At 29.8% G+C, this 23,576-nt stretch overlaps 8 protein-coding genes across 12 annotated transcripts; 5 read left to right on the forward strand and 3 right to left on the reverse strand.

Annotated features, from left to right (window-relative positions):
- Positions 1 to 294: 294 nt before the first annotated feature.
- On the forward strand, positions 295 to 3,747 carry LOC141534236 (polyadenylate-binding protein-interacting protein 1). The gene is made up of 8 exons (XM_074253456.1): positions 295 to 800; positions 894 to 1,018; positions 1,505 to 1,720; positions 1,793 to 1,990; positions 2,087 to 2,202; positions 2,269 to 2,497; positions 2,572 to 2,924; positions 3,019 to 3,747. Exons 1-8 carry the CDS (start codon positions 638 to 640, stop codon positions 3,143 to 3,145), a joined length of 1,527 nt encoding a protein of 508 aa, XP_074109557.1. The 5' UTR covers positions 295 to 637; the 3' UTR covers positions 3,146 to 3,747.
- A 790-nt stretch (positions 3,748 to 4,537) lies between these two features.
- LOC141534237 (uncharacterized) lies at positions 4,538 to 6,699 on the forward strand. Its single transcript, XM_074253457.1, has 6 exons — positions 4,538 to 4,811; positions 4,883 to 5,011; positions 5,111 to 5,284; positions 5,417 to 5,670; positions 5,775 to 5,997; positions 6,097 to 6,699. The coding sequence occupies exons 1-6, from the start codon at positions 4,718 to 4,720 to the stop codon at positions 6,456 to 6,458; spliced, it is 1,236 nt and encodes a 411-aa protein (XP_074109558.1). The 5' UTR covers positions 4,538 to 4,717; the 3' UTR covers positions 6,459 to 6,699.
- LOC141534235 (uncharacterized) lies at positions 6,358 to 9,186 on the reverse strand. Its single transcript, XM_074253455.1, has 7 exons — positions 8,898 to 9,186; positions 8,681 to 8,807; positions 8,468 to 8,612; positions 8,120 to 8,395; positions 7,877 to 8,048; positions 6,884 to 7,717; positions 6,358 to 6,807 (listed from the first exon to the last, which is right to left on the reverse strand). Exons 1-7 carry the CDS (start codon positions 9,001 to 9,003, stop codon positions 6,746 to 6,748), a joined length of 1,722 nt encoding a protein of 573 aa, XP_074109556.1. The 5' UTR covers positions 9,004 to 9,186; the 3' UTR covers positions 6,358 to 6,745.
- A 167-nt stretch (positions 9,187 to 9,353) lies between these two features.
- LOC141535238 (eukaryotic translation initiation factor 3 subunit C-like) lies at positions 9,354 to 13,250 on the forward strand. The gene is made up of 8 exons (XM_074255086.1): positions 9,354 to 9,507; positions 9,799 to 9,904; positions 9,986 to 10,118; positions 10,209 to 11,990; positions 12,068 to 12,261; positions 12,362 to 12,565; positions 12,631 to 12,769; positions 12,855 to 13,250. The coding sequence occupies exons 2-8, from the start codon at positions 9,812 to 9,814 to the stop codon at positions 12,980 to 12,982; spliced, it is 2,673 nt and encodes an 890-aa protein (XP_074111187.1). The 5' UTR covers positions 9,354 to 9,507; positions 9,799 to 9,811; the 3' UTR covers positions 12,983 to 13,250.
- On the reverse strand, positions 13,046 to 15,738 carry Vps33b (vacuolar protein sorting 33B). Its single transcript, XM_074255088.1, has 7 exons — positions 15,555 to 15,738; positions 15,292 to 15,466; positions 14,948 to 15,159; positions 14,344 to 14,853; positions 14,026 to 14,256; positions 13,631 to 13,953; positions 13,046 to 13,567 (listed from the first exon to the last, which is right to left on the reverse strand). The coding sequence occupies exons 2-7, from the start codon at positions 15,447 to 15,449 to the stop codon at positions 13,304 to 13,306; spliced, it is 1,698 nt and encodes a 565-aa protein (XP_074111189.1). The 5' UTR covers positions 15,450 to 15,466; positions 15,555 to 15,738; the 3' UTR covers positions 13,046 to 13,303.
- Positions 15,739 to 15,950: 212 nt separating this feature from the next.
- LOC141535241 (uncharacterized) lies at positions 15,951 to 17,355 on the reverse strand. The gene is made up of 2 exons (XM_074255089.1): positions 17,201 to 17,355; positions 15,951 to 16,844 (listed from the first exon to the last, which is right to left on the reverse strand). Exons 1-2 carry the CDS (start codon positions 17,207 to 17,209, stop codon positions 16,335 to 16,337), a joined length of 519 nt encoding a protein of 172 aa, XP_074111190.1. The 5' UTR covers positions 17,210 to 17,355; the 3' UTR covers positions 15,951 to 16,334.
- A 538-nt stretch (positions 17,356 to 17,893) lies between these two features.
- LOC141535239 (eukaryotic translation initiation factor 3 subunit C-like) lies at positions 17,894 to 21,628 on the forward strand. Its single transcript, XM_074255087.1, is given in 11 exon segments — positions 17,894 to 18,044; positions 18,333 to 18,438; positions 18,519 to 18,569; positions 18,571 to 18,622; positions 18,625 to 18,651; positions 18,742 to 19,283; positions 19,286 to 20,522; positions 20,601 to 20,794; positions 20,904 to 21,107; positions 21,173 to 21,311; positions 21,395 to 21,628. Coding segments are annotated over 10 exon segments (2,667 nt in total). The 5' UTR covers positions 17,894 to 18,044; positions 18,333 to 18,345; the 3' UTR covers positions 21,523 to 21,628.
- Positions 21,629 to 22,142: 514 nt separating this feature from the next.
- On the forward strand, positions 22,143 to 23,350 carry LOC141535242 (small ribosomal subunit protein eS27-like). Of its 5 annotated transcripts, none has more exons than XM_074255090.1 (2): positions 22,143 to 22,290; positions 22,915 to 23,350. In XM_074255090.1, the coding sequence occupies exon 2, from the start codon at positions 22,916 to 22,918 to the stop codon at positions 23,171 to 23,173; it is 258 nt and encodes an 85-aa protein (XP_074111191.1). In that variant the 5' UTR covers positions 22,143 to 22,290; position 22,915; the 3' UTR covers positions 23,174 to 23,350. The 5 variants fall into 5 exon arrangements, with proteins under 5 accessions (XP_074111191.1, XP_074111195.1, XP_074111193.1 ...); XM_074255094.1 differs by lacking the exon at positions 22,143 to 22,290 and adding an exon at positions 22,395 to 22,499; XM_074255092.1 differs by lacking the exon at positions 22,143 to 22,290 and adding an exon at positions 22,418 to 22,559.
- Positions 23,351 to 23,576: the final 226 nt, after the last annotated feature.

The raw sequence follows: 23,576 nt of genomic DNA on the forward strand, positions 1-23,576 counted from the left end.
TACAAGTTAACAATCAAACTTGTAGTTAAATTTCCTTTCAACTTTACTACAATTTGAAGGAAATACTTGTATAGCAAATTTTGACGTCTATTTGCAGAGTAAGTTATAGGTAACTAATAGGTAATCGCTCGCTTTGCCAACTCTTTCCGTCAAGTTTGCTTCAAATTGCGGACGTAGATTGACAGTAAGTTATAGGTAACGTGGCTATCAGGGTGTATATCTATAAATGCGGATATTTTTTTCTTATTTTTCTAGGGATCAAAAACTTTTTTCCAATTATTTCTAAAAGTTTATAATTTTAATTGAATAGAAAAAATTTTTTTTAATTTCAAATAACCTATAAAAAATAAATATTTTTTTGGAGTAACTTATTTTATAAATTAATAATTATAAAAATCTATTGACAAAATAATAACTGGAAACCGGGGCTTTAGTATTAATGAGGACGATACTGGACCGACATAACGGATTATGGATATAGGAGCGCAAATATATGTCGGCATCAAGTAAAAACATTAATTAATTTGTATTATAAATTATCACTTCATAGAAGACAAAATTAAAAATACTAAAAATTCATCAAAATAAAAAATATATCACAGCAAAATCAGATATATTATTTTATAAAAATATAAAAATGGATCATGTTGGTCATGGGGATGGTAGTATTGGTGATAGCGGTGGTAGTGGTAGTGGTGATAACCGAAGTGCAGGCCGTGGAAGAGGACGCGGTTTTTGGGTACCTCATCCTCCGCCCCAGTCCCTCCGTCGACCACACAGTATTATCGCTCAACAAACAAGTATGTACATTATTTTTTCTTAAAACTTTTATTTCTTTTAATTTGATTGTTTCTGTCAGCTGTTGTAATCTTTCGCATTTTGTTTTATTAAAGCGTCTGTACAACAAATTAACGAGATGTTTAACAACGTGTCGATGAATGACGTCGTCAAAAACTCGGATTTATCTGCTGATGCCGCTGAATTCGTACCCAGACGTTTAATGACTTCACAGGGAAATGTAAGTTTCATTTTAGTAGCAGTCATTAAAATTATAAATACCTCATTTTTTTTTTTTTTTTTTTTTTTTTTTTTCTCCTCTAAATTGCTGTCAATAATTATCCCACGTTGAACACGTTGAAAATTTTTAAAAGATTAACAAAAAAATTAATTGTTGATAAAATTACATTATTTTTAAAATTTTAAATAATCAAATAAAAAAACTATCGCATCAAAGATATGATTATTGTAATAAAAATATTGAATTTCATAACTTATAACCTTTATTTCTGAGCAGCATATCTACTTATATGGTGGAAATTGAATCTTACTGTATATCTAAATTTATTCTAAAACAGTATACACTCAAAAAGTTATTTGTAGATTGTCTTATCAGAAAATAGAGTGAAATATTATTTTTTATATAATTATTTGTAAAAAGTACAAACTGTTACATAAAAAAATTAAAATAATTATTTATTTTAACATTTTGTTAAAAAATTTTTAGCAGCAAAATCAATCATGGCATCGACCATCGGTTCAAGATCGTTTAACTGCAGCAAGAAATACACATGGACATCATGAATCGCAGAATCATCAATATAGTAATCAACAACAGTATCCGTATCAGCCACAGCACATGCAATACCAACAATACGCTGATTCTCATGTACAAGGATATTCTCAATATGATGGCGGTTTTAGCAACTACGACAGAAACCATGTTAGTATTTAAGCAATTTTTATCAATGTCAGAAAAAAATTTTTTTTATTAAATAAATCAATATTGTTACAGGACAACCATAATATGGGAAATAACCGCTCTGAGAATAGCTTACCAAATGTTTTGAGTCAGCTCAACACTGCAATGCAAACCTTAACCAGAAGTCCAGATCAATTCGAGAATCTAGTCGTGCCACTTGTTTCTAGCTTGACTCCCCATCTTAAAACTCAAGTTAACACTCAAGCAATTGTGTCAGCTATTATTTTAAAAGTAATTAATTTTTTTTTTTTTTTTAATTTACATTCGCAATAATAATGCTGTTATCTTTTTTATTGTAACTTATAAATTTTGTTAACTATTTTATAGTGCATTAGTGATGCCAATTTTCGATACAGTGGAGCTAGACTTTGCTCACATCTTGATGCAGTAGATACTCCAGCAGATGATACACCGTCTATTTTCCGTACAGCACTTTTTGAACGGTATGTTATCTAATACTATTGTTAAAAATATAAACTAGCAATTATTAATAAAATAATCGATTTCAGCTGTCGTGAAGAAGCTGATACTTTGTCTGGATCATGGCCTACAATTACTTCACACACGCCTGAAGACGAGAAAAAATGCCATGGGCTTATGCTTTGTTTAGCAGAACTAGTTGCTCAAATGGATTCTCATCCTGCGTCAATTTTAGGCAAGCTTCTAATTGAAGTTATTTCAACTGCTCTGAAAAATCCTGGCCCTAACACTGCAAAGTTTATCTGTCAATCACTGAAGGTAAATTATTTTACAACAAATATGTGGCTTTGGAAATGAATTATTTTTTTAACCGTTAAAAAATAAAATTACAGTTAGCTGGTCAATACTTGGAAAGAGACAGTACTGCAAATCGACAAGAGATTGAACGTGTTATGAAAGAGCTCTCAGAACTCGTGATTGAAGGCCGAGTAGATCAACACATAGGTCGTATGGTAAACAGCGTTAAAGAATTGCGAAGTGGTAATTGGGGTCGTACTGTATCTTCTCATGGTCCTGTGCCCGCTGATATTAATCAACCTCCACCACAGCAAGTTCAAGAACAGTTGCAATATCAGCAGCTTAATGAACCTGTACTTTATGGACCTGACGGAAAAATTCTGTCAGCAGAGGAACGTCGATTTTGTCAAGATCTTTCAAATATGGATGATGGAATTGATGAATCTTGGTAAATTTTTTTTTTTTTTTTTTTTTTTCATTATTATTTGACTTAATGTAATTATTTTATTAAAAATTTAATAATTTTTTGTTTAAATTTATAGGCAACGCGGAGTTGATAATCACGCAGAAGATGAAGATGAAGATGAAGATGATATTATTGCTGCTGCTTATGAAGAATTCCTCAAATTAACACCTAATAATATTTCAAGTGGAGTGAAAAAAGGATAATGAAGGGACATATAAAAAAAAAATGAAACTCTTCCAGGCTGAGGTTGATTTTTTCACTAATATTATAAATTCCCAAAATGACCTGGTTATGCTAATTATTTATTTCTTTTCATCAGACATAAATAATCTTTTTATAGAATATAAATATGTATGTAAATGTTCTATCTATGTATATTTATAGGTCAACTACGGTCGATATAATATGCACTTAGTCGATTATCTGATAAATAACGTATTAATTAAATATTTAAAAAAAAAAAAAAAATTAACTTCCGCACTTACCACAGCAACTTTTTTTTTTTCTATTCTCTGTATTGAAATAAAATAAATGAATTATTATTTGAAAGGCAAACTTTACACGTTCAAGCGATATTATTTCATAAAAAACGCTAGCTTAGTATATTTTTTTACACTTAAAGACTAATTTATCGAACGAAATTTTTTTTCAAAATTTTAATTCATCCTATAAATAATTTATCGGGGATTAAGGGATAGGTACTTCTATTTCCCATAAAATATCTATTATGAATACTTTTGTTTATTACAGTATGATAATTTTCATGTAATAAAAAAAGACGTCAATAAACACTACTTTTTATCGATGTTTCATCCGTTAATTTGAACATAAAAATTGGTCAACACAAATATGTCGATGAGAAATATTAATTCATGAATGAGAAAATAAAACGATAAAAAAAATTGTTGACTTTACTATTCAATAACGTGTAATCTTAAAAAAAGAAAAAAAAAAAATATTTAAATAATGTTTTTAAACATAATGAAGGCAAACAAGAAGACGGTATTTTTATAAAATAGTTTCTATATAAAGATAGGGTGATACCTAATTAATTATTAGTCATAAGTCATAATATAAAACGATGTGATATGATGATGTTAATTTTGAATATTCCAAGTTCAACGTAACTCATTTTAAATGTGGGTCTGAAATTCTTGAAAGTTATTCTACTCGGTTTCGAGGTCATGTATACAAATTCCAAGGTTTTAATTACCATTTAAGTATAGCAAAAAAAATATCTGTACTACACAAATGACGTTATGTTATTAAAATCAACAATACTGCGATGTATTTTCTATTATTGGTTCAAATATCTGGAGGCTGAAAGACCATGAGCATCAGTCAATTAATATAAGGTGTGGTCTACTTAAAAATAACGTTAAAACAAGTATGTGTATAAATTCACACAGGTAGTCTACGGAATTATTTTATTATTAAAAAATAAATAAGAAGATGTAGGTGTAATACTGAGTTTAAGTCAAGGAGCTTCTCAGGGTTACGCGTGGGTCAACTTGGAGTTCCCAAGATCGAGTATGGTGGGTGGGGTATTGTATCCTATATTCCATTTCATTTACTCACTTATTTTCTCTAAATAAATTTTAGGCTCAGCGAAAAAATCTTTCAGTCATTGCTATCGCATGCTGAAGAGTGGACTGTATCAGAGTTGAAGTCATATTAATAAATTTTACTAATTCAATAGACTACAATTTAAATCGCCGATAAAAAATTAATTTACTTTTTTTTTATTTTTAATTAATACTAGATAATCATCTGCGATGACGAGGGTACTGTTAGCAATTTTGTTAGCATTTATTGCTAACAATGTTTCTGCTGGAGATGTCTATTATCATCCGAAAGTGGTATCGTCAGGTAAAAACATTCATATAAAATAATTTATGTTAAAGTAATCAACATGTAAATATTTTTTTTTTTTTTTTTAGGTGGATGTGCTTCCTATACATGTGGAACAAATGCTAAATGTTCAATGACTGATGGTCGACCTGTCTGCTCGTGTTTAAATCTACATATGGGTGACCCTTTGATTCATTGTCACAAAGTTGAATGCATAAGTAAGTATAAAATAAAATAAAATAAAGGCTAATTTTACTTAGCTAAACAATCAGGGATTAATTATAATTTTTTTAAAATTTATTTTTACCTTTTTTCAGTTCCTGAAGACTGTCCAAATCACAAGACTTGTATAAAAAATCACTGCTCTAATCCTTGCGCTGGTCTTTGCGGTGTAAACGCGAATTGTGAAGTTAGAAATCACGTACCGACTTGTTCTTGTCCAGATGGATATGCTGGAAATCCATTCCAATCTTGTCATGTCGCCGATCCACGTAAGTTACATACAAAAAATACGCAATACATTAATTTTACATTTATGATGCTGTAAATAAGCAAAGTTACAAATTTTTTAGATTTTTTTAAATATTTACTATTAGTTATTGTTTTATAAATTTTTAATAAAGAGGCAGCTTGTAAACCGAGTCCTTGTGGAGCAAATACACGTTGTGAGGTAATCAACGGAATTCCTACATGTTCATGTCTCCCAGGATACCGAGGTTCACCATTGAATGGATGTCGCCATGAGTGTGAAAGTGATGCTGAATGTGCCAATCATCTTGCTTGCTCATCGAACTTTAGATGCGAAAGTCCTTGCAAGTGCGGTGATGGAGCAAACTGTGACGTGATCAATCATCAAGCCAAGTGTTCATGTCCAAAAGTATGCAATACCTTAAACTGGTTATTATATCGCGTTACAGATGCCATAAGGGCGTATAAATTTTTAAACGTGATATAAACTAATTAAATATTTTTTATGTCTAGAATTGGTTAGGAAATCCATACACAAAATGTTACCCTGAATGTACTGCTCACTCAGATTGTCCAAGAAACAAACCAGCATGTTTTTATCAAAAATGTAGTAACCCATGTGAAGGAGCCTGTGGAGTCAATGCCAACTGTGAACTTAAAGGTATCACTGCGGTATGCAGTTGTCCAAAACACATGACTGGAGATCCATTCAAATTTTGTCGACCATTTGAACCTGGTAAGAAATATCAAAAGCTTGTTAATTTATTTATAGTTTCTAATAAAATAAAATAATATCAATTGAAATTAAATAAAATAAAATAAATGAAATTTTTAGAGGATCTCTGTAGACCAAATCCTTGCGGTGAGAATGCAATTTGTACACCTGGGCATGATAACCATGGAAAAGAGAGACCAGTATGTACTTGTCCCACTGGATATACTGGAGATGCTTTAACTTATTGTCGTAAAGGTGAATGTCAAGTTGACAGTGAGTGCCCCGACAATCGAGCTTGCATTGATTATTATTGCCAAAATCCGTGTACAGGAAAAGAGTGTGCACCAACCGCAAGATGCGAAGCCCGACGTCATATTGCAGTCTGTACCTGTGAAGATGGAACGCGAGGGGATGCAATTATTGGCTGCGACACTATTCATTCTCATGTCAATGGATATGGAAGATATTTAAATGGAAAATAATCATATTGATCATTTTTCATACCATCAACAAGTACTTTTTATTATTTTAAACAAAACAGTGCCTATAATAAGATTAATAACTGATACCTGATTTATGAGATTGTATTTTTCAAGTAATACTACTTAATACTTAATAGAATAGTGTAACATTAATTAATTAGGTTTCATGTTCAATTTTTAACTTATCATTAAAAATAACATTTATACAATGTATTTTTTTTAATAAACAATTTTTACGTGATGTGACGAAATTAAAATTTTTTATACACTTGTATTTTTTTTTTTGTTTAAAAAAATCGTTTGTTTGTTTGATTATTGTTAGTTGGAAAGAAATTTAAAAAGTTGTTTACTGAAAAAAAAAAAAAAAAAATTATAGAAGAATGTTAATAAATATATTAAGCGATTTAAATTAAAGTTTAAATTACCATTTAAGTCCTGTGGCTGGCTTATTGGTTTTATAGCTTTGCTGTCGACAACTGTCTTTTTAGACTCAAACATAGAAATACCTGATACGTAAGAGATATCAGATCCAGCTCTTGAAGGCACAAAATCTTTCCAATTTACGTCAGAATCGTCCAGATTTTGATTCATTATATTAGACAAATTAGTGCTACTTCCATAATTGGATCCAAGACGTGGAGAATATAAAACTGATGGTGTTGGTGGAACTTCAGCCATTGGCGGCCTAACGTTCGTATTTAATGGCTGCGAAACTGTTTCAATAGATCTGACTTGTGGATGAGAAATAGGCAAATGAATATCATTATGGGATGGTTGTTTTGTTTGGAAAAATTTTTGTTTCTGAGAATCTTGCTTGAAAACTTCGAGCCGATGATCTATTTTAGGTTTTTTCTTTTCAATTGGTTTTAAACTTGAATCGAATGAATCATCAGTATAAGAAATTTTCTTCTTTAGATGATTAATTTTTTCGTTTGAGAAAGTTTTTAGAATGGGATGTGACTCGAAATGAATTTGTGCTTCAGTTTGAGAAGATATTTTTTCATAATTTGAAACGTCGAGATCTTCTGTAATGCTGAGTTGTCGACAAACTTTTTCAAGTGTTTCCGCATTAACATCATTTGTTTCGTTAATTTCTTGTTCTTCAGCAGTGTCTATATTTATATCCTCTTGATAAGTCTCTAGTGGAATTGGATTGTCATTTTCTTCTTCATAAGTGGTTTGTGTTGCAAATACACTAGGAACACTAAGTTCATCACAGCATATTTCTTCAAGTCTAAGAGTATTAACTGAGATTGAATCTGAAAAAATTTTAAATCATATCGGGTTCCAGATGCCATAAGGGCGTATACCAGCAAAAGGTCCCAGTGAAGTGCCATTAGGGCGTAGAAAAAATTTTTTTTCGGCAATCGACGTAGTTTTGTCCGAAATTTTATTATTAAATTAAAATTAAATTTTACCTGAATCAGACCATTTACTCAGTCTTTGCATATAACAAAATGAATCTTTTGGTGAAGATTCAGCGTATACTGCTCGCATAAAAGAAAAATCAATTCTTGGTGGAGGCATTTGTTGTCTCGCTAATGCTTTCTCTCTCGCTTCTGCTTCAAACTCAGCCATCATTTTTTGATGCTAAAAAAATTTTAAATGAAAATTTATCTAACAAGATACCCCAACCCTTTATTATGAATTATAATACGAACTTGCTGGAATATTTCGTTCCATTTTATTTTTAATTTATAGTATTCATCAATAAGCCCATTAATTTTATCTTGCTGATTCCATCTTTCTAGTACTGTTTCAGATAATTTAATAACAATTGATTGTATTTTTAAATCATCGATGTTGCTTCTTAGATTTAACATCTTCTGATACTCCACTCTTTTATATTCCTGAATCATACATTGAATTTTCATTTTTTCAACTTCATTTTTATTTTTCTTTCTTTCTATAGCCAATGGGAATTTCTCGTATTCAGTCTGAAATATAATTGATGTTTATCAACATAAATATGTAACTTAAAATAATAAAATAATAAATTTTATTTATACTTCGTATTTAATCCATGTTTCCTTGTACGTTTCTAGGATTTTTAAAAATCGATCTTGATCAATTTGTGCTCTCAATAAACTGTCATCTTGTTTCTCTTTAACTAGACATAATTTTAGAATTTTTTCATTTTCAATTTTTCGTAAACTATAAAAAAATTTAATTATTTTATTAAATAATAAGAAGAAGAATAAATAATTATTGTTAATACTTACTTATCTAAGGTAGTCTGAAAAATTGTCTTGTTTTTTTGTTCTATTTGAATCAGCTGCTTTAATCTTTTTCGGTCTTTAACAAAGCTCGAAATAACTGATTTTAAGCTGTCAATTTGTCTGTTAGTTTCTAAATAGAAAAGACAAAGTATTTGACATAAATAACAATGTTTTTAATCATTTGAAATATTATAAAAAATGATCTTGTACAATTATTTACCTTTTATATCTTTTTCTTTGTTGGCTACTTCTAACGATAATGTAGTTGACAATACTTGAATAAATTGTGGATCGTTTAAGCATTCTTCGGGAGATTTTTCTTCCATCGTTAATAAAATTTTTTAATTCAATAAAAATATTTTAAAATATCTCAAATGATTATATTTCATAAAAAATCAGTAGATTTATTTAACATAAGTTAACTTGTGTTAAACTTGAATTATTTTTTTTATTATTTCCTGACGAAGTTAGGTTAGTTTTATTTCAACTCGCTAAATAATCATATACTTTTTAGAGAATTAAAAATTATATTAAACTAGCTTTTTCGAATTCTAAGAATTTTGCAAAATTATAACATTACATATAAACATGTAAATGTATTTGAATTATAATTTTCGGAATTTGACAGCAGCGCACACTACCGGTAATTGCTTCTTTTATTATCACGCCAGCTTATACTATTTGGTCTGAAGTTTAGGTAAAAGCTAAATCGTGGCGTCTTGCTATATTAAATACCTCAATTCTTTCTCTTTCACGTTTAGCTTACGTTGTGACGTGCTAAGTGCGATTAATGAATAATTTTTAATTTTTGTATTTAAAAAAATTGCGAGGTAAGTTTACATTTTGATCAGTGCGAATTATTTTTTTTTTTCCTTATTTTGTATATACCTTATTAATCTACCTGGTTGAAGTCAATGTACAAGCACATATGATTACTCAAAATATCATCATATTCATAGGTTAAACAGTGCGTTCGTAATTTATACTCGTTATAGATATGCTGGAAATATTATATACGTTTGCTGTTCTTAAAATTTTACTTTTAGTTTTTAACAACTTTGCAATAAATAGCCAAATCTTGATTTATTTATTTATTTATTTATTTTTTTTTTTTTTTTCAGTTGAACTAGAACAATGAGTAAGTTCTTTACTACCGGTACGGATTCGGAATCCGATAGCTCATCAGAAGAAGAGCAAATTCAACGAGCACCTGCCGCTAATTTTACAGTAAGCATTGTAAAATAAATATAAAAAAATTTAAGTAGAATTTATCGCATAATATTGAAGTCATTGTTTTTTTAATTTCAGTTCAGTGATGACGAAGAAGAAACAAAGCGAGTGGTTCGTTCCACAAAAGAAAAAAGATATGAAGATCTAAAAAATAGCATCAAATTCATTCGAAACTATAAAAAAAATAAAGATATGAGTAGCATGCTTTCATGTATGTATACTTCAAAATTATTTATATACATGAATTTTTGATATATACTCACTGAACGATCTAATATTCATTTATTTTATGTGTCATTAGGTTTTGAAGAACTCCAGAAATTTTACACTAGAGCTTTGCCAGTAGTAGCAAAAGAAGAAGGTGGTTTAACTCCAAGATTCTTCTTAAGATGCTTAGTCGAAATGGAGGATTTTATCAATGAACTTTGGGAAGATCGTGAAGGTCGTAAAAACATGTCAAAACATAACTCTAAAGCTTTGGGTTCATTACGTCAAAAGCTTCGGAAATACAATAAAGATTTTGAAGAAGAGATTGCCAAGTTCAGAGAAAATCCTGAACAAGACGACGAAGAAGAAGAAGATAAACCGAAAGAAGATTCAGAATCTGAAGGTGAAGAAGATCGCCCGTCAGCTGTAAAAAAATCTGGATCAGAAGTAAGTGTACCAGATGTACAAAAAATTAAGAAAGTTACGATTGCCGATGACGATCAGAGTGAGAGTGACTCTGATTGGGGTTCAGATTCCAGTAGTGATTCTGAAAGTTCTGATGACGACGGTCAATATCAAAATTTCCGTGAAAGATTCATTAAAAAAGCTACGGACAAAGAAGATGACGAAGATAAAGCTAAGAAAAAAGAACAGCGAAAAGAACGAAAAGATAAAGAACGCAAGAAGAAGCGTGATGAAGATGATGATGAAGGTGAATGGGAAACTGTCAAAGGTGGCCTTGTTGTTCCTTCCGAAAAACCAAAAATGTTCGCCAAGGATGCTGAAATTAATGTTCCAGTTGTCCTTAAAAAATTGACTGAGGTTATTGCTGCCCGCGGGAAGAAACGAACTGATAGACGTGAGCAAATCGAACTATTGCATGAATTATTATCGATTGCTGAATCGCATAATCTTGGCCCCGCTGTAATTGTAAAAATTAAATTTTCAATTGTATCTTCAATTTTTGATTATAATCCGAAAGTATCGGATGCTATGAAACCAGAGTATTGGTCAAAATTATTAGAACGTATCTCTAAAATGCTTGACATGTTGCGAGCCAACCCAGACATGCAAATAGCTGAACATGTCAGTGAAGATGCCGAAGAGTTTCAGAATCCTCCATTTAAACTCCACGGATGTGTACTCACACTTGTTGAACGTTTAGATGAAGAATTCACTAAACTTTTAAAGGAATGTGACCCTCATAGTAATGAGTATGTCGAAAGATTAAAGGATGAAAAGCAAGTAGCAAATATAATTGACAAAGTTCAAGAATATTTAGAGCGCCATGGTAGTGTGTCTGAACGTTGTCGTATTTACTTACGCAAGATTGAACACCTCTACTACAAATTTGATCCAAATGTATTAAAGCAAAAAGAAGGTGAGATCCCATCTGACGTCGTAACATCTGTACAAGTAATGGAAAAACTCTGTAAATATGTTTACGCTCATGATGGAACTGATCGTCTTCGTACTCGAGCTATTTTGTCGCATATTTATCATCATGCACTTCACGATAACTGGTTCCAAGCGCGTGATCTTGTTTTGATGTCTCATCTCCAAGAGACTATTCAACATTCAGATCCAGCTACCCAAATCTTGTACAATCGAACGATTGCACATCTTGGTTTATGTGCATTCCGACATGCAAACATAAAAGATGCTCATAATTGTCTTGTAGATTTGATGATGACTGGTAAGGTCAAAGAATTGTTGGCACAAGGTCTTTTACCACAAAGACAGCATGAACGCAGCAAGGAACAGGAAAAAATTGAAAAACAACGTCAAATGCCTTTCCATATGCACATTAATTTAGAATTACTCGAATGTGTATACTTAGTATCTGCAATGCTCATAGAAATACCCTACATGGCTGGTAAGTCGTCCTTTTTATTTTTATTTTTTAACTTAATTTTCATAAATTAAAAAATATACCACAATTGTAATTTACAGCTCACGAATTTGATGCAAGACGACGTATGATTTCTAAAACTTTCTATCAACAATTACGATCCAGTGAACGTCAATCGCTTGTCGGACCACCAGAATCAATGAGGGAGCATGTTGTAGCTGCTGCTAAAGCAATGCGCAATGGCAATTGGTCAGCTTGTAATAATTTTATTATCAATGAAAAAATGAATGCTAAGGTATTATTTATATTAATATTATAATTTTTTTTTTTTTTTTTTTTTTTTTTTTTTTTTGCCTAAATTGAGTGTTTCAATAACTTTATTAAATATTGAATAGGTTTGGGATTTATTTTACCAAGCTGATAAAGCTCGTGCAATGCTTACTCGATTGATCAAAGAAGATGCTTTAAGAACTTATCTCTTTACATACTCTCATGTTTATGATTCAATATCTATGCCAACATTAGCTGATATGTTTCAACTCCAACGACCTGTTGTACATTCCATTATCAGTAAAATGATCATCAATGAAGAACTTATGGTAATTTCATTATTGTAAATAAGTAGTTTAATGTACTTAATATTAAAAAATTTTTATTATTACAGGCATCTTTGGATGATCCATCTGAAACGGTCGTCATGCACAGAAGTGAACCCAGCCGTCTGCAATCATTGGCTCTTCAACTTACTGATAAAGTTAATAACTTTGTTGATTCTAATGAGAGAATCTTCGAGATGAAACAAGGTAAGCATTTGAATAATAACAGATGAATAAATAAAAAAAAACTATTTGTAAGTTAATTCATTAAACAAAATTATTTTCTTTCTAGGTAACTTCTTCTCACGAGGAAATCAAGGCAACTTCCGTGATCGCCAGAATTATAATCGTCAAGGTGCTGATTGGAATCGTCAAAGACGAGACCGCGATCGTAATCGTGAAGAAAACCGTAACTATTAATTTGATTTTAGAACACACAACGGTAGATTTTTTCTACATTATTTATCATTGTAAATAAATATTATTAATTAAAATCGAAAAAAAAAAAAAAAAAAAAATAATATAAATGTATCTTCAAAAGATTTAAATGCTGTCATTAATGCATTACTCTTCGCGTTTATTGTCAGCGTCTCTTGAGTTCGAACCTTTTTTTAACGAAACCAACAACAATTTGTATTTTATAACAAAAATTTATTAATTTTTACAAATATACAATATGTAAATGTAACAGTTTTTTTGAATATATTAAAAAAATGTATATCTTCAATTATTAATCGAGATCTATGCATCTTGAATGCTTTTGAAAAGCTTATCACTAGTTAATAAACAATCTGAAACAATAGCAAGTTTAATACCCATGGATTTTTCTATAAACCGACATGCTGATATTTCTCCGTATGTAATTCCTCCTACAATACAAATAATTACAATTTTTGGTTGTACCATTTGGCGAGGTCGATTGACATGACATTCCGGTAAGTTGATTAAATCTTCATAGCCTTTAGGATTAGAAACTTGTGATATTACGGTTTTTAAAAATTGAGCCTAAAAAAAAAAAATTTTTATTCACAAAAAATTGTAACAAAAACAAAAACTGGAGCAACTTACAATAGCTGGTATGTAAGCACCGCTGAACACATAACTTGGACAAACCGATGTACTCTCTGACTTTTTTGATTGATTTGGAAGTAATTTCATACGCTGAGCATTGCTGGTCCATTCACCACTCCAAGTTGGCAATTTGTTTAAAATGTTTTCCTTTTTTTGACGTAAAAATCCACAAGCTTCAAGTTTATAAAATAAAGGTATATTTTCATAGCCATAAGCGTGAAGATGAGATTTTTGAATTATATGAGACTCATTAGGAGTAAGACCACTGGTGGTAATAGAAAGTAAGCACAATAAACGAAGACTACGTATTGGATAATCATCTGAAAACAAAGCATTTAATAAAATAATTAGTACAAAAAAAATTAAAATAACATTTTTTTTTTTCAACTCACTAATATTTCTTTCTATGTAATCCAGACATTCTTTTCTCTTTGTACATTCAAGTATTGACTTTTCCATTGATTGCAATGTTTCAAATTCTGAACCTAATGCACTGATGATAGCTTCACATGCAGATATATGTGAAGCTAAAAGGCGCTTAACTTCAGCTGTCTTTGATAATCGCGTTGCTACATAATGTCCCATTTCAGCCAATTTCATATCCTGAGTTGCTTCTTGTTCAGCTAACATAAGAAATTATATTAGATAATTTAATTAGCGTAAAATAAAATCATTAAATAAAATTTGTAACTAAAAATGAAAAAAGATACATTTTAATGCCTTAGCCATGGCACGAAGTTTCGGAAATACATCGCTAAAATGGATATCCCGAATGTCTTCGTAAACTTTATCTTTTTTTGGATCTAATTTTATTTGAGTTTTATCAATAGCTGCTGTGTTTACAGTAATGGGCACCACTTCACTTAATAAACCCAAATAAGAGACTGGTGTCAAAAAAGTAGATACAAAATCATAAGAACGGTCCATAATAATAAGTCCACCTATTTCATTACTGCTATAATTTGTAGATTTTGTGTCTTCTTGTATCGTGTCAATCATTTTTAACACTTGATCACTGTGTTTACCAAATGACATGGAGAATTTCGGCCAACCAAGAATTAGTTGAAGGGACCACAAGTTTCGAGCGAGACTTGATAATAAACTTGTGTCCTTGTGATAATATAAATCAACAAATATTGGACATTCCAATGACAATACATTGTCGTCAATTCTAATAAATTCCCATGACAATGCTCGCACCGTCACCAAGTCAGCCAGTCCTGATTATTTAAATAATTAAAATAAAATCAAATGATAATTACGATTGTATAAAATAATATAAATACATTTTATACTACATTAAATTTATTTTACCTTCTTCTTCTATAAGAGAGTTCACTACAGTGGGTATGTATGGATTTATCAAGATATGAAAATTTAAACCATCAGATTGAGATATTTCTGATTGAATTTGATCAAGCACTCTTTTACAAGATATAAGATTACTGGATATTAAAAATATTCGCTGTGAGTTTGTAGGTTTTAAACCCGGTTCTAGTAAATAGATTTTATCAACTCCATGTTTTCTGTAAAAATTTAATATTCTTTAAAAAATTATACATGCAATTTTGTAAAAATAATTTTTTTATTGTAATTTAATTGATAAAAAAAAATCTAAAATTGTTAAACGTCGGTTAATTTTAATGTCATTAATTTACTTGAGAATGTTAACTCCAACGAATGAATCCAATGGTTTCATCAACGTCTGTTCAATAATAAAGTCTTTTTTCCCAGAAATTTGGTCTAAAATGTCAATAAGCTTCCTTTGACTTATTTGTTGCAAAGCATTTAATTTGTCATCAAACGTAATATCCATTATATAAAATGATTCCCCTATAAAAATTGTTTAGTTATAACATTTAATTCATATAATGAAAAACTTACGCACGTAAATAAATAATTAAAAAAACCAAAAACTTACTTCTATAATTGTGGAATAAAAATAATTCAATTGCGCCCGGTCAACATTGAAAAAAGTATTTACTTTCAAATATTTTTATCATATTTTCAGTCAGTCTTCAAGACAATACTGATTTTGTTTATTTACGATTGAGAATTTAGTTTTTTTTTTAGTGCAATAAAATTATTTTCTATGTTTCTTACCATGGAGCGATAAGTAAAAATATTATATTAGTGTGTGATGGTATGGAGAAAAACCTTGAAAATTATTTAGGTATAAGCTTATGTATTAATTATTAACTAACATGACTTGAAAATTTTAATTCTTCATCAGTCCGACTTAAAATCAATATGTACATTTAAAAATTATTGTTTTAAGGCATTTTTTAAGAAGGTATATTTATTTGAATATTAAACATACTGTATTTAAAATTTTATTTTATTTATTAGACAAATACAATTTATTGAATTAAAAATATGCGAGTAACATCACTACTTAGTTCATACTGATTAAAAAAAAAAAAAAATAAACATTCCAATTAAAATTATTATTACAGTATTTTCTTTTGCGAATATAAATAATTATAACAGCTGTATTAAATTAAGATCTATTGACTTAGATAAAGCAGATTATTTACTTCTAAGACTATTTTCAAGAATAAATATTAAATCACAGACTATATAAAATTAAAATAAATTCTGCTTCCAGTAGTTGAATCGAGCGATTAAAAAATAATAAACAAAAGAAAGTAATAATGTGAAATAAATAAGAAAATAAGTAAATAAAAGTTTAAATGTAAGCCTAGTGTTGTGGATAAACTGGATAATTACCATTGTACTGATAAAGATTGTCAATGTCCTGTGGTCTAGGCATTTCATCACGTGGAATTCCATTTTGTCGATAAAGTCTTCCAACATCGATGAAATTTTGGTCAAATATAGGTTTTACTTGAATATGAATAGGAAAACGGTCGTAGCGATGATAAAAGTCCATTACGTCGTTGTAGAATTTAACAGCGTCAAATCCAGTGATGTTGAAGTTTTGAATTTGTTCGATGAAGGCTTCTAGGTTTTTTCGCCGAATCTGCTCAATGTTGATCGCTCCACTGACGTTTCCAAAGGCGTTGGCATAAGCAAAATTTTGCATATTGGCAGACTTATCGCTGTTATAGGTGAACAGTCCATTAATATCATATCCGTTTTGTGAATCAGTATATTCGTTTGGTTGTGGCGAGTGTGAAAAATAAAGCCCTTCAATGTCGTTTATAACGGCTGCTGACGTCATTGCGACCAGTAGTTGGAGTAATAATATCTGAAAATGCAATTAAAAATTTTATTTATTAGAATTTATAAAATTTGGGAATTCATTATTAGTGCTAAATACTCAAGTTGCTAAAAATTTAATAGATTTGATAAAATAGCATTAGAAAAAAAAAAAAAAAAAAAAATTTCCTCTACAAAGAGAACTTTTTTTCAATTATTTGAACAATTGGCTTAAGTAATAGAATAATTTTTTATTACACACTATTAAACATATTAGAAACGATTATTATAATAAAAATATTTCAGAATACTACTTGCTAATGATTAAAAAAAAAAAAAAAAAAAAACACAAAACCCGAAAATTTTTTTACAAAGTAAAAGTAAAATAAAGAATGTAATACTTACAAAATGCATTTTCGTTTACTAAATAATATTTTCACGCAAAGTTTATGATTGGAAATCGTCAAGATCTGGATGAAAACTAATTTTAGCAACTATTGCAGCCCTATTTAAAGGTGACAATTACCTCCCTTCATTTTTCAGTAAGGGAAATGGAAAATTTTGGAGTAGGAAAAAACTTTTGTAGTTTATTGGTCAGGATATTTGGGTAACTGTATAGAAATTCCACAAAGTGGGCAGCTTATGTTATTTTATGAGAAACTCGAATTTATTTACTTAAGTACAAAGTAATCCTGTATAATCCTCAAACATTTTTCTCCACCGATCAAATAACAATAGAAATACCTAACCGATAAATAACCAATTTTTTTTTCATCAATTACGCCTAGCTAAAAGAAAGATCTTAATATTTTTGGATATAATTTTGAACTATTCGGTTGCGTTTATTAAATATTTTAGGATTCGGAATTTCTAAGAAATGGGATTGGTTGACGAATAATGAATAAATATTTGGAATTAAAAAAAATGGTCTTTTATTAAAAAATTTATATTAAACTAGCTTTTTTGAGTTATAAGAATTTTGCAAAATTATAATATTACATATAAACATGTAAATGTATTTGAATTATAATTTTCGGAATTTGACAGCAGCGCACACTACCGGTAATTGCTTCTTTTATTATCACACCAGCTTATACTATTTGGTCTGAAGTTTAGGTAAAAGCTAAATCGTGGCGTCTTGCTATATTAAATACCTCAATTCTTTCTCTTTCACGTTTAGCTTACGTTGTGACGTGCTAAGTGCGATTAATGAATAATTTTTAATTTTTGTATTTAAAAAAATTGCGAGGTAAGTTTACATTTTGATCAGTGCGAATTATTTTTTTTTCCTTATTTTGTATATACCTTATTAATCTACCTGGTTGAAGTCAATGTACAAGCACATATGATTACTCAAAATATCATCATATTCATAGGTTAAACAGTGCGTTCGTAATTTATACTCGTTATAGATATGCTGGAAATATTATATACGTTTGCTGTTCTTAAAATTTTACTTTTAGTTTTTAACAACTTTGCAATAAATAGCCAAATCTTGATTTATTTATTTATTTATTTATTTTTTTTTTTTTTTCAGTTGAACTAGAACAATGAGTAAGTTCTTTACTACCGGTACGGATTCGGAATCCGATAGCTCATCAGAAGAAGAGCAAATTCAACGAGCACCTGCCGCTAATTTTACAGTAAGCATTGTAAAATAAATATAAAAAAATTTAAGTAGAATTTATCGCATAATATTGAAGTCATTGTTTTTTAATTTCAGTTCAGTGATGACGAAGAAGAAACAAAGCGAGTGGTTCGTTCCACAAAAGAAAAAAAGATATGAAGATCTAAAAAATAGCATCAAATTCATTCGAAACTATAAAAAAATAAAGATATGAGTAGCATGCTTTCATGTATGTATACTTCAAAATTATTTATATACATGAATTTTTGATATATACTCACTGAACGATCTAATATTCATTTATTTTATGTGTCATTAGGTTTTGAAGAACTCCAGAAATTTTACACTAGAGCTTTGCCAGTAGTAGCAAAAGAAGAAGGTGGTTTAACTCCAAGATTCTTCTTAAGATGCTTAGTCGAAATGGAGGATTTTATCAATGAACTTTGGGAAGATCGTGAAGGTCGTAAAAACATGTCAAAACATAACTCTAAAGCTTTGGGTTCATTACGTCAAAAGCTTCGGAAATACAATAAAGATTTTGAAGAAGAGATTGCCAAGTTCAGAGAAAATCCTGAACAAGACGACGAAGAAGAAGAAGATAAACCGAAAGAAGATTCAGAATCTGAAGGTGAAGAAGATCGCCCGTCAGCTGTAAAAAAATCTGGATCAGAAGTAAGTGTACCAGATGTACAAAAAATTAAGAAAGTTACGATTGCCGATGACGATCAGAGTGAGAGTGACTCTGATTGGGGTTCAGATTCCAGTAGTGATTCTGAAAGTTCTGATGACGACGGTCAATATCAAAATTTCCGTGAAAGATTCATTAAAAAAGCTACGGACAAAGAAGATGACGAAGATAAAGCTAAGAAAAAGAACAGCGAAAAGAACGAAAAGATAAAGAACGCAAGAAGAAGCGTGATGAAGATGATGATGAAGGTGAATGGGAAACTGTCAAAGGTGGCCTTGTTGTTCCTTCCGAAAAACCAAAAATGTTCGCCAAGGATGCTGAAATTAATGTTCCAGTTGTCCTTAAAAAATTGACTGAGGTTATTGCTGCCCGCGGGAAGAAACGAACTGATAGACGTGAGCAAATCGAACTATTGCATGAATTATTATCGATTGCTGAATCGCATAATCTTGGCCCCGCTGTAATTGTAAAAATTAAATTTTCAATTGTATCTTCAATTTTTGATTATAATCCGAAAGTATCGGATGCTATGAAACCAGAGTATTGGTCAAAATTATTAGAACGTATCTCTAAAATGCTTGACATGTTGCGAGCCAACCCAGACATGCAAATAGCTGAACATGTCAGTGAAGATGCCGAAGAGTTTCAGAATCCTCCATTTAAACTCCACGGATGTGTACTCACACTTGTTGAACGTTTAGATGAAGAATTCACTAAACTTTTAAAGGAATGTGACCCTCATAGTAATGAGTATGTCGAAAGATTAAAGGATGAAAAGCAAGTAGCAAATATAATTGACAAAGTTCAAGAATATTTAGAGCGCCATGGTAGTGTGTCTGAACGTTGTCGTATTTACTTACGCAAGATTGAACACCTCTACTACAAATTTGATCCAAATGTATTAAAGCAAAAAGAAGGTGAGATCCCATCTGACGTCGTAACATCTGTACAAGTAATGGAAAAACTCTGTAAATATGTTTACGCTCATGATGGAACTGATCGTCTTCGTACTCGAGCTATTTTGTCGCATATTTATCATCATGCACTTCACGATAACTGGTTCCAAGCGCGTGATCTTGTTTTGATGTCTCATCTCCAAGAGACTATTCAACATTCAGATCCAGCTACCCAAATCTTGTACAATCGAACGATTGCACATCTTGGTTTATGTGCATTCCGACATGCAAACATAAAAGATGCTCATAATTGTCTTGTAGATTTGATGATGACTGGTAAGGTCAAAGAATTGTTGGCACAAGGTCTTTTACCACAAAGACAGCATGAACGCAGCAAGGAACAGGAAAAAATTGAAAAACAACGTCAAATGCCTTTCCATATGCACATTAATTTAGAATTACTCGAATGTGTATACTTAGTATCTGCAATGCTCATAGAAATACCCTACATGGCTGGTAAGTCGTCCTTTTTATTTTTTATTTTTTAACTTAATTTTCATAAATTAAAAAATATACCACAATTGTAATTTACAGCTCACGAATTTGATGCAAGACGACGTATGATTTCTAAAACTTTCTATCAACAATTACGATCCAGTGAACGTCAATCGCTTGTCGGACCACCAGAATCAATGAGGGAGCATGTTGTAGCTGCTGCTAAAGCAATGCGCAATGGCAATTGGTCAGCTTGTAATAATTTTATTATCAATGAAAAAATGAATGCTAAGGTATTATTTATATTAATATTATAATTTTTTTTTTTTTTTTTTTTTTTTTTTTTTTTTTTTTTTTTTGCCTAAATTGAGTGTTTCAATAACTTTATTAAATATTGAATAGGTTTGGGATTTATTTTACCAAGCTGATAAAGCTCGTGCAATGCTTACTCGATTGATCAAAGAAGATGCTTTAAGAACTTATCTCTTTACATACTCTCATGTTTATGATTCAATATCTATGCCAACATTAGCTGATATGTTTCAACTCCAACGACCTGTTGTACATTCCATTATCAGTAAAATGATCATCAATGAAGAACTTATGGTAATTTCATTATTGTAAATAAGTAGTTTAATGTACTTAATATTAAAAAATTTTTATTATTACAGGCATCTTTGGATGATCCATCTGAAACGGTCGTCATGCACAGAAGTGAACCCAGCCGTCTGCAATCATTGGCTCTTCAACTTACTGATAAAGTTAATAACTTTGTTGATTCTAATGAGAGAATCTTCGAGATGAAACAAGGTAAGCATTTGAATAATAACAGATGAATAAATAAAAAAACTATTTGTAAGTTAATTCATTAAACAAAATTATTTTCTTTCTAGGTAACTTCTTCTCACGAGGAAATCAAGGCAACTTCCGTGATCGCCAGAATTATAATCGTCAAGGTGCTGATTGGAATCGTCAAAGACGAGACCGCGATCGTAATCGTGAAGAAAACCGTAACTATTAATTTGATTTTTAGAACACACAACGGTAGATTTTTTCTACATTATTTATCATTGTAAATAAATATTATTAATTAAAATCGAAAAAAAAAAAAAAAAAAAAAAAAATAATATAAATGTATCTTCAAAAGATTTAAATGCTGTCATTAATGCATTACTCTTCGCGTTTATTGTCAGCGTCTCTTGAGTTCGAACCTTTTTTTAACGAAACCAACAACAATTTGTATTTTATAACAAAAATTTATTAATTTTTACAAATATACAATATGTAAATGTAACAGTTTTTTTGAATATATTAAAAAAATTAATTGGTTAATATTTTTCTGTATCTAATTCCTCCTACAATACAAATAATTACAATTTTTGGTTGTACCACTGTGCAAGGTCGATTGACATGACATTCCGGTAAGTTGATTAAATTTTCATAGCCGTATAAAATGCTTATATAAGCTATTATTTTAAACTGTTTAAATATTAATTCTAGTTAACTATTATTTTATGTATCAAAGTTATTTTTAAATTTAACTATTAATTATATTTAACTTGTTAAGTATTTGTTAGCAAAAAGTACGTTTTTTTTAATTAATGGATCATGATAAATTGCGATTGTGTATGTAAGTTCGTTTTTTAAATTTGTAGTTACCAGAAAAATATGTTGGAGCCAGTGACTATAGTGATTCAATATATATATTATCTTTTACCTTATAACACCAAGAACACAACACGTGTCGTGTTATAATTCTTAAAATCTGAGTGAATTACTCAGGAAAAAAGTTAGTATTTCTATTATTATTATTATTATTATTATTATTATTATTATTATTATTACTTAAATTCCGCAATTTATTTTATCATGTTTTTCATAATTACTTTTCGTTTACTACATTGGTTTTGCGGCTAAATAAAAGCACGCGCAGTCATATGCCCATATTTTTTTCTACATTGATCGTCAACTAAATAATTAACATTTACATAAATTTATGTAATTATTTTTAATTATTGCATTAAAATAACTATTGTTCTAACAATCATCTTATAAAAAGTTGGTGAATAATTTTTTTAAGTACGTTAAATCTTTCATAACCTAAAAAGTTCTAGTGAATTCAATTGTTAAACATTGGCAGTTATATTTTTACCGTCTGCTAAAGTAAAAGACCCAGCTAATGACACTTTTATTTTTATTTTAATATATAAAACAAAAAAAAAAAAAAAAAAAAACAATTAACTCTAATAATTTAATAAATGTAATTTTTGAATTACAAATTAAAAAAAAAAAATTGTTATTTCTTTAAAACATTTAATTTTTTTAATTATTTGTGTTATTTAGGTGCTATTTATTTATTTTTTTTTCACTAAATAAATTTTAATGTGTATTAATCATGACATATTAATTGCAGAATGCCGCTTGCTGTAGATTATCTGCACCCCTCTCCTCTGGAGGAAAAGAGGAAGCACAAGTTGAAAAGATTGGTTCAAAAACCCAACAGCTATTTCATGGATGTGAAATGCCCAGGATGCTACGCTATTAAGACAATTTTTTCACACGCTCAACGACCAGTCGAGTGCGATGGCTGCCGCACAATCTTGTGCACACCCACCGGTGGCAAAGCTCGTTTAACTGAAGGATGCTCTTTCAGAAGAAAAGTTCAGTGCTGAATTTTTAAAGAATTAAGGGCCACTTTTTTAATCCAGGATAAAATTTTATCCAATGAAACACTAGACCTAAGTCTTTTTAATTTAAACATCGCCTACATTAAAAAATGCATTTTTATAAAATTTGAAGGAGATTTCATTTAAACTTGATATATTATAATAAATATTTATTAAAACTTATGTTACATTCGTTTCGTTTATCATACCCTTTTCTTGTCTAAAAATAATTGTTTTTAATTTTTGAATAGTTTATAATTTCTGATAGCATGACAAAGTTAATAAATTTAGTTTGGAAAAAAAGAAGTTCATAGATTTATAATTTATTGACTTGAATATTTTGTAAAATTCAATTTATTGTTCTTTAAAAAAAAATCTTTGTTTGATTTTATAATATTCATGAAATTTA

This window comes from Cotesia typhae, unplaced genomic scaffold (assembly GCF_013202065.1).
Source record: "Cotesia typhae breed Kobodo isofemale line unplaced genomic scaffold, CoteBio_Ctyphae scaffold_13, whole genome shotgun sequence".
Lineage (NCBI taxonomy): Eukaryota > Metazoa > Arthropoda > Insecta > Hymenoptera > Braconidae > Cotesia > Cotesia typhae.

Bases quoted from the DNA above. Each gene is read 5' to 3' on its own strand.
- LOC141535242 (XM_074255090.1), top strand. From the start codon at position 22,916: ATGCCGCTTGCTGTAGATTATCTGCACCCCTCTCCTCTGGAGGAAAAG.
- LOC141534237 (XM_074253457.1), top strand. From the start codon at position 4,718: ATGACGAGGGTACTGTTAGCAATTTTGTTAGCATTTATTGCTAACAAT. The intron at 5,285-5,416 runs GTAAGTTACATA...TTTTTAATAAAG, and splicing joins TTGTCATGTCGCCGATCCAC to AGGCAGCTTGTAAACCGAGT. The intron at 5,671-5,774 runs GTATGCAATACC...TTTTATGTCTAG, and splicing joins CCAAGTGTTCATGTCCAAAA to AATTGGTTAGGAAATCCATA.
- LOC141534236 (XM_074253456.1), top strand. From the start codon at position 638: ATGGATCATGTTGGTCATGGGGATGGTAGTATTGGTGATAGCGGTGGT. The intron at 801-893 runs GTATGTACATTA...GTTTTATTAAAG, and splicing joins TATTATCGCTCAACAAACAA to CGTCTGTACAACAAATTAAC. The intron at 1,721-1,792 runs GTTAGTATTTAA...ATATTGTTACAG, and splicing joins GCAACTACGACAGAAACCAT to GACAACCATAATATGGGAAA.
- Vps33b (XM_074255088.1), bottom strand. From the start codon at position 15,449: ATGGATATTACGTTTGATGACAAATTAAATGCTTTGCAACAAATAAGT. The intron at 15,160-15,291 runs GTAAATTAATGA...AAATTTTTACAG, and splicing joins GTTGGAGTTAACATTCTCAA to AAAACATGGAGTTGATAAAA. The intron at 14,257-14,343 runs GTATCTTTTTTC...TTCTTATGTTAG, and splicing joins CATGGCTAAGGCATTAAAAT to CTGAACAAGAAGCAACTCAG.
- LOC141534235 (XM_074253455.1), bottom strand. From the start codon at position 9,003: ATGGAAGAAAAATCTCCCGAAGAATGCTTAAACGATCCACAATTTATT. The intron at 8,396-8,467 runs GTATAAATAAAA...ATTATATTTCAG, and splicing joins AAACATGGATTAAATACGAA to ACTGAATACGAGAAATTCCC. The intron at 8,049-8,119 runs GTTCGTATTATA...AAATTTTTTTAG, and splicing joins GGAACGAAATATTCCAGCAA to CATCAAAAAATGATGGCTGA.
- LOC141535238 (XM_074255086.1), top strand. From the start codon at position 9,812: ATGAGTAAGTTCTTTACTACCGGTACGGATTCGGAATCCGATAGCTCA. The intron at 11,991-12,067 runs GTAAGTCGTCCT...TGTAATTTACAG, and splicing joins AGAAATACCCTACATGGCTG to CTCACGAATTTGATGCAAGA. The intron at 12,262-12,361 runs GTATTATTTATA...AATATTGAATAG, and splicing joins ATGAAAAAATGAATGCTAAG to GTTTGGGATTTATTTTACCA.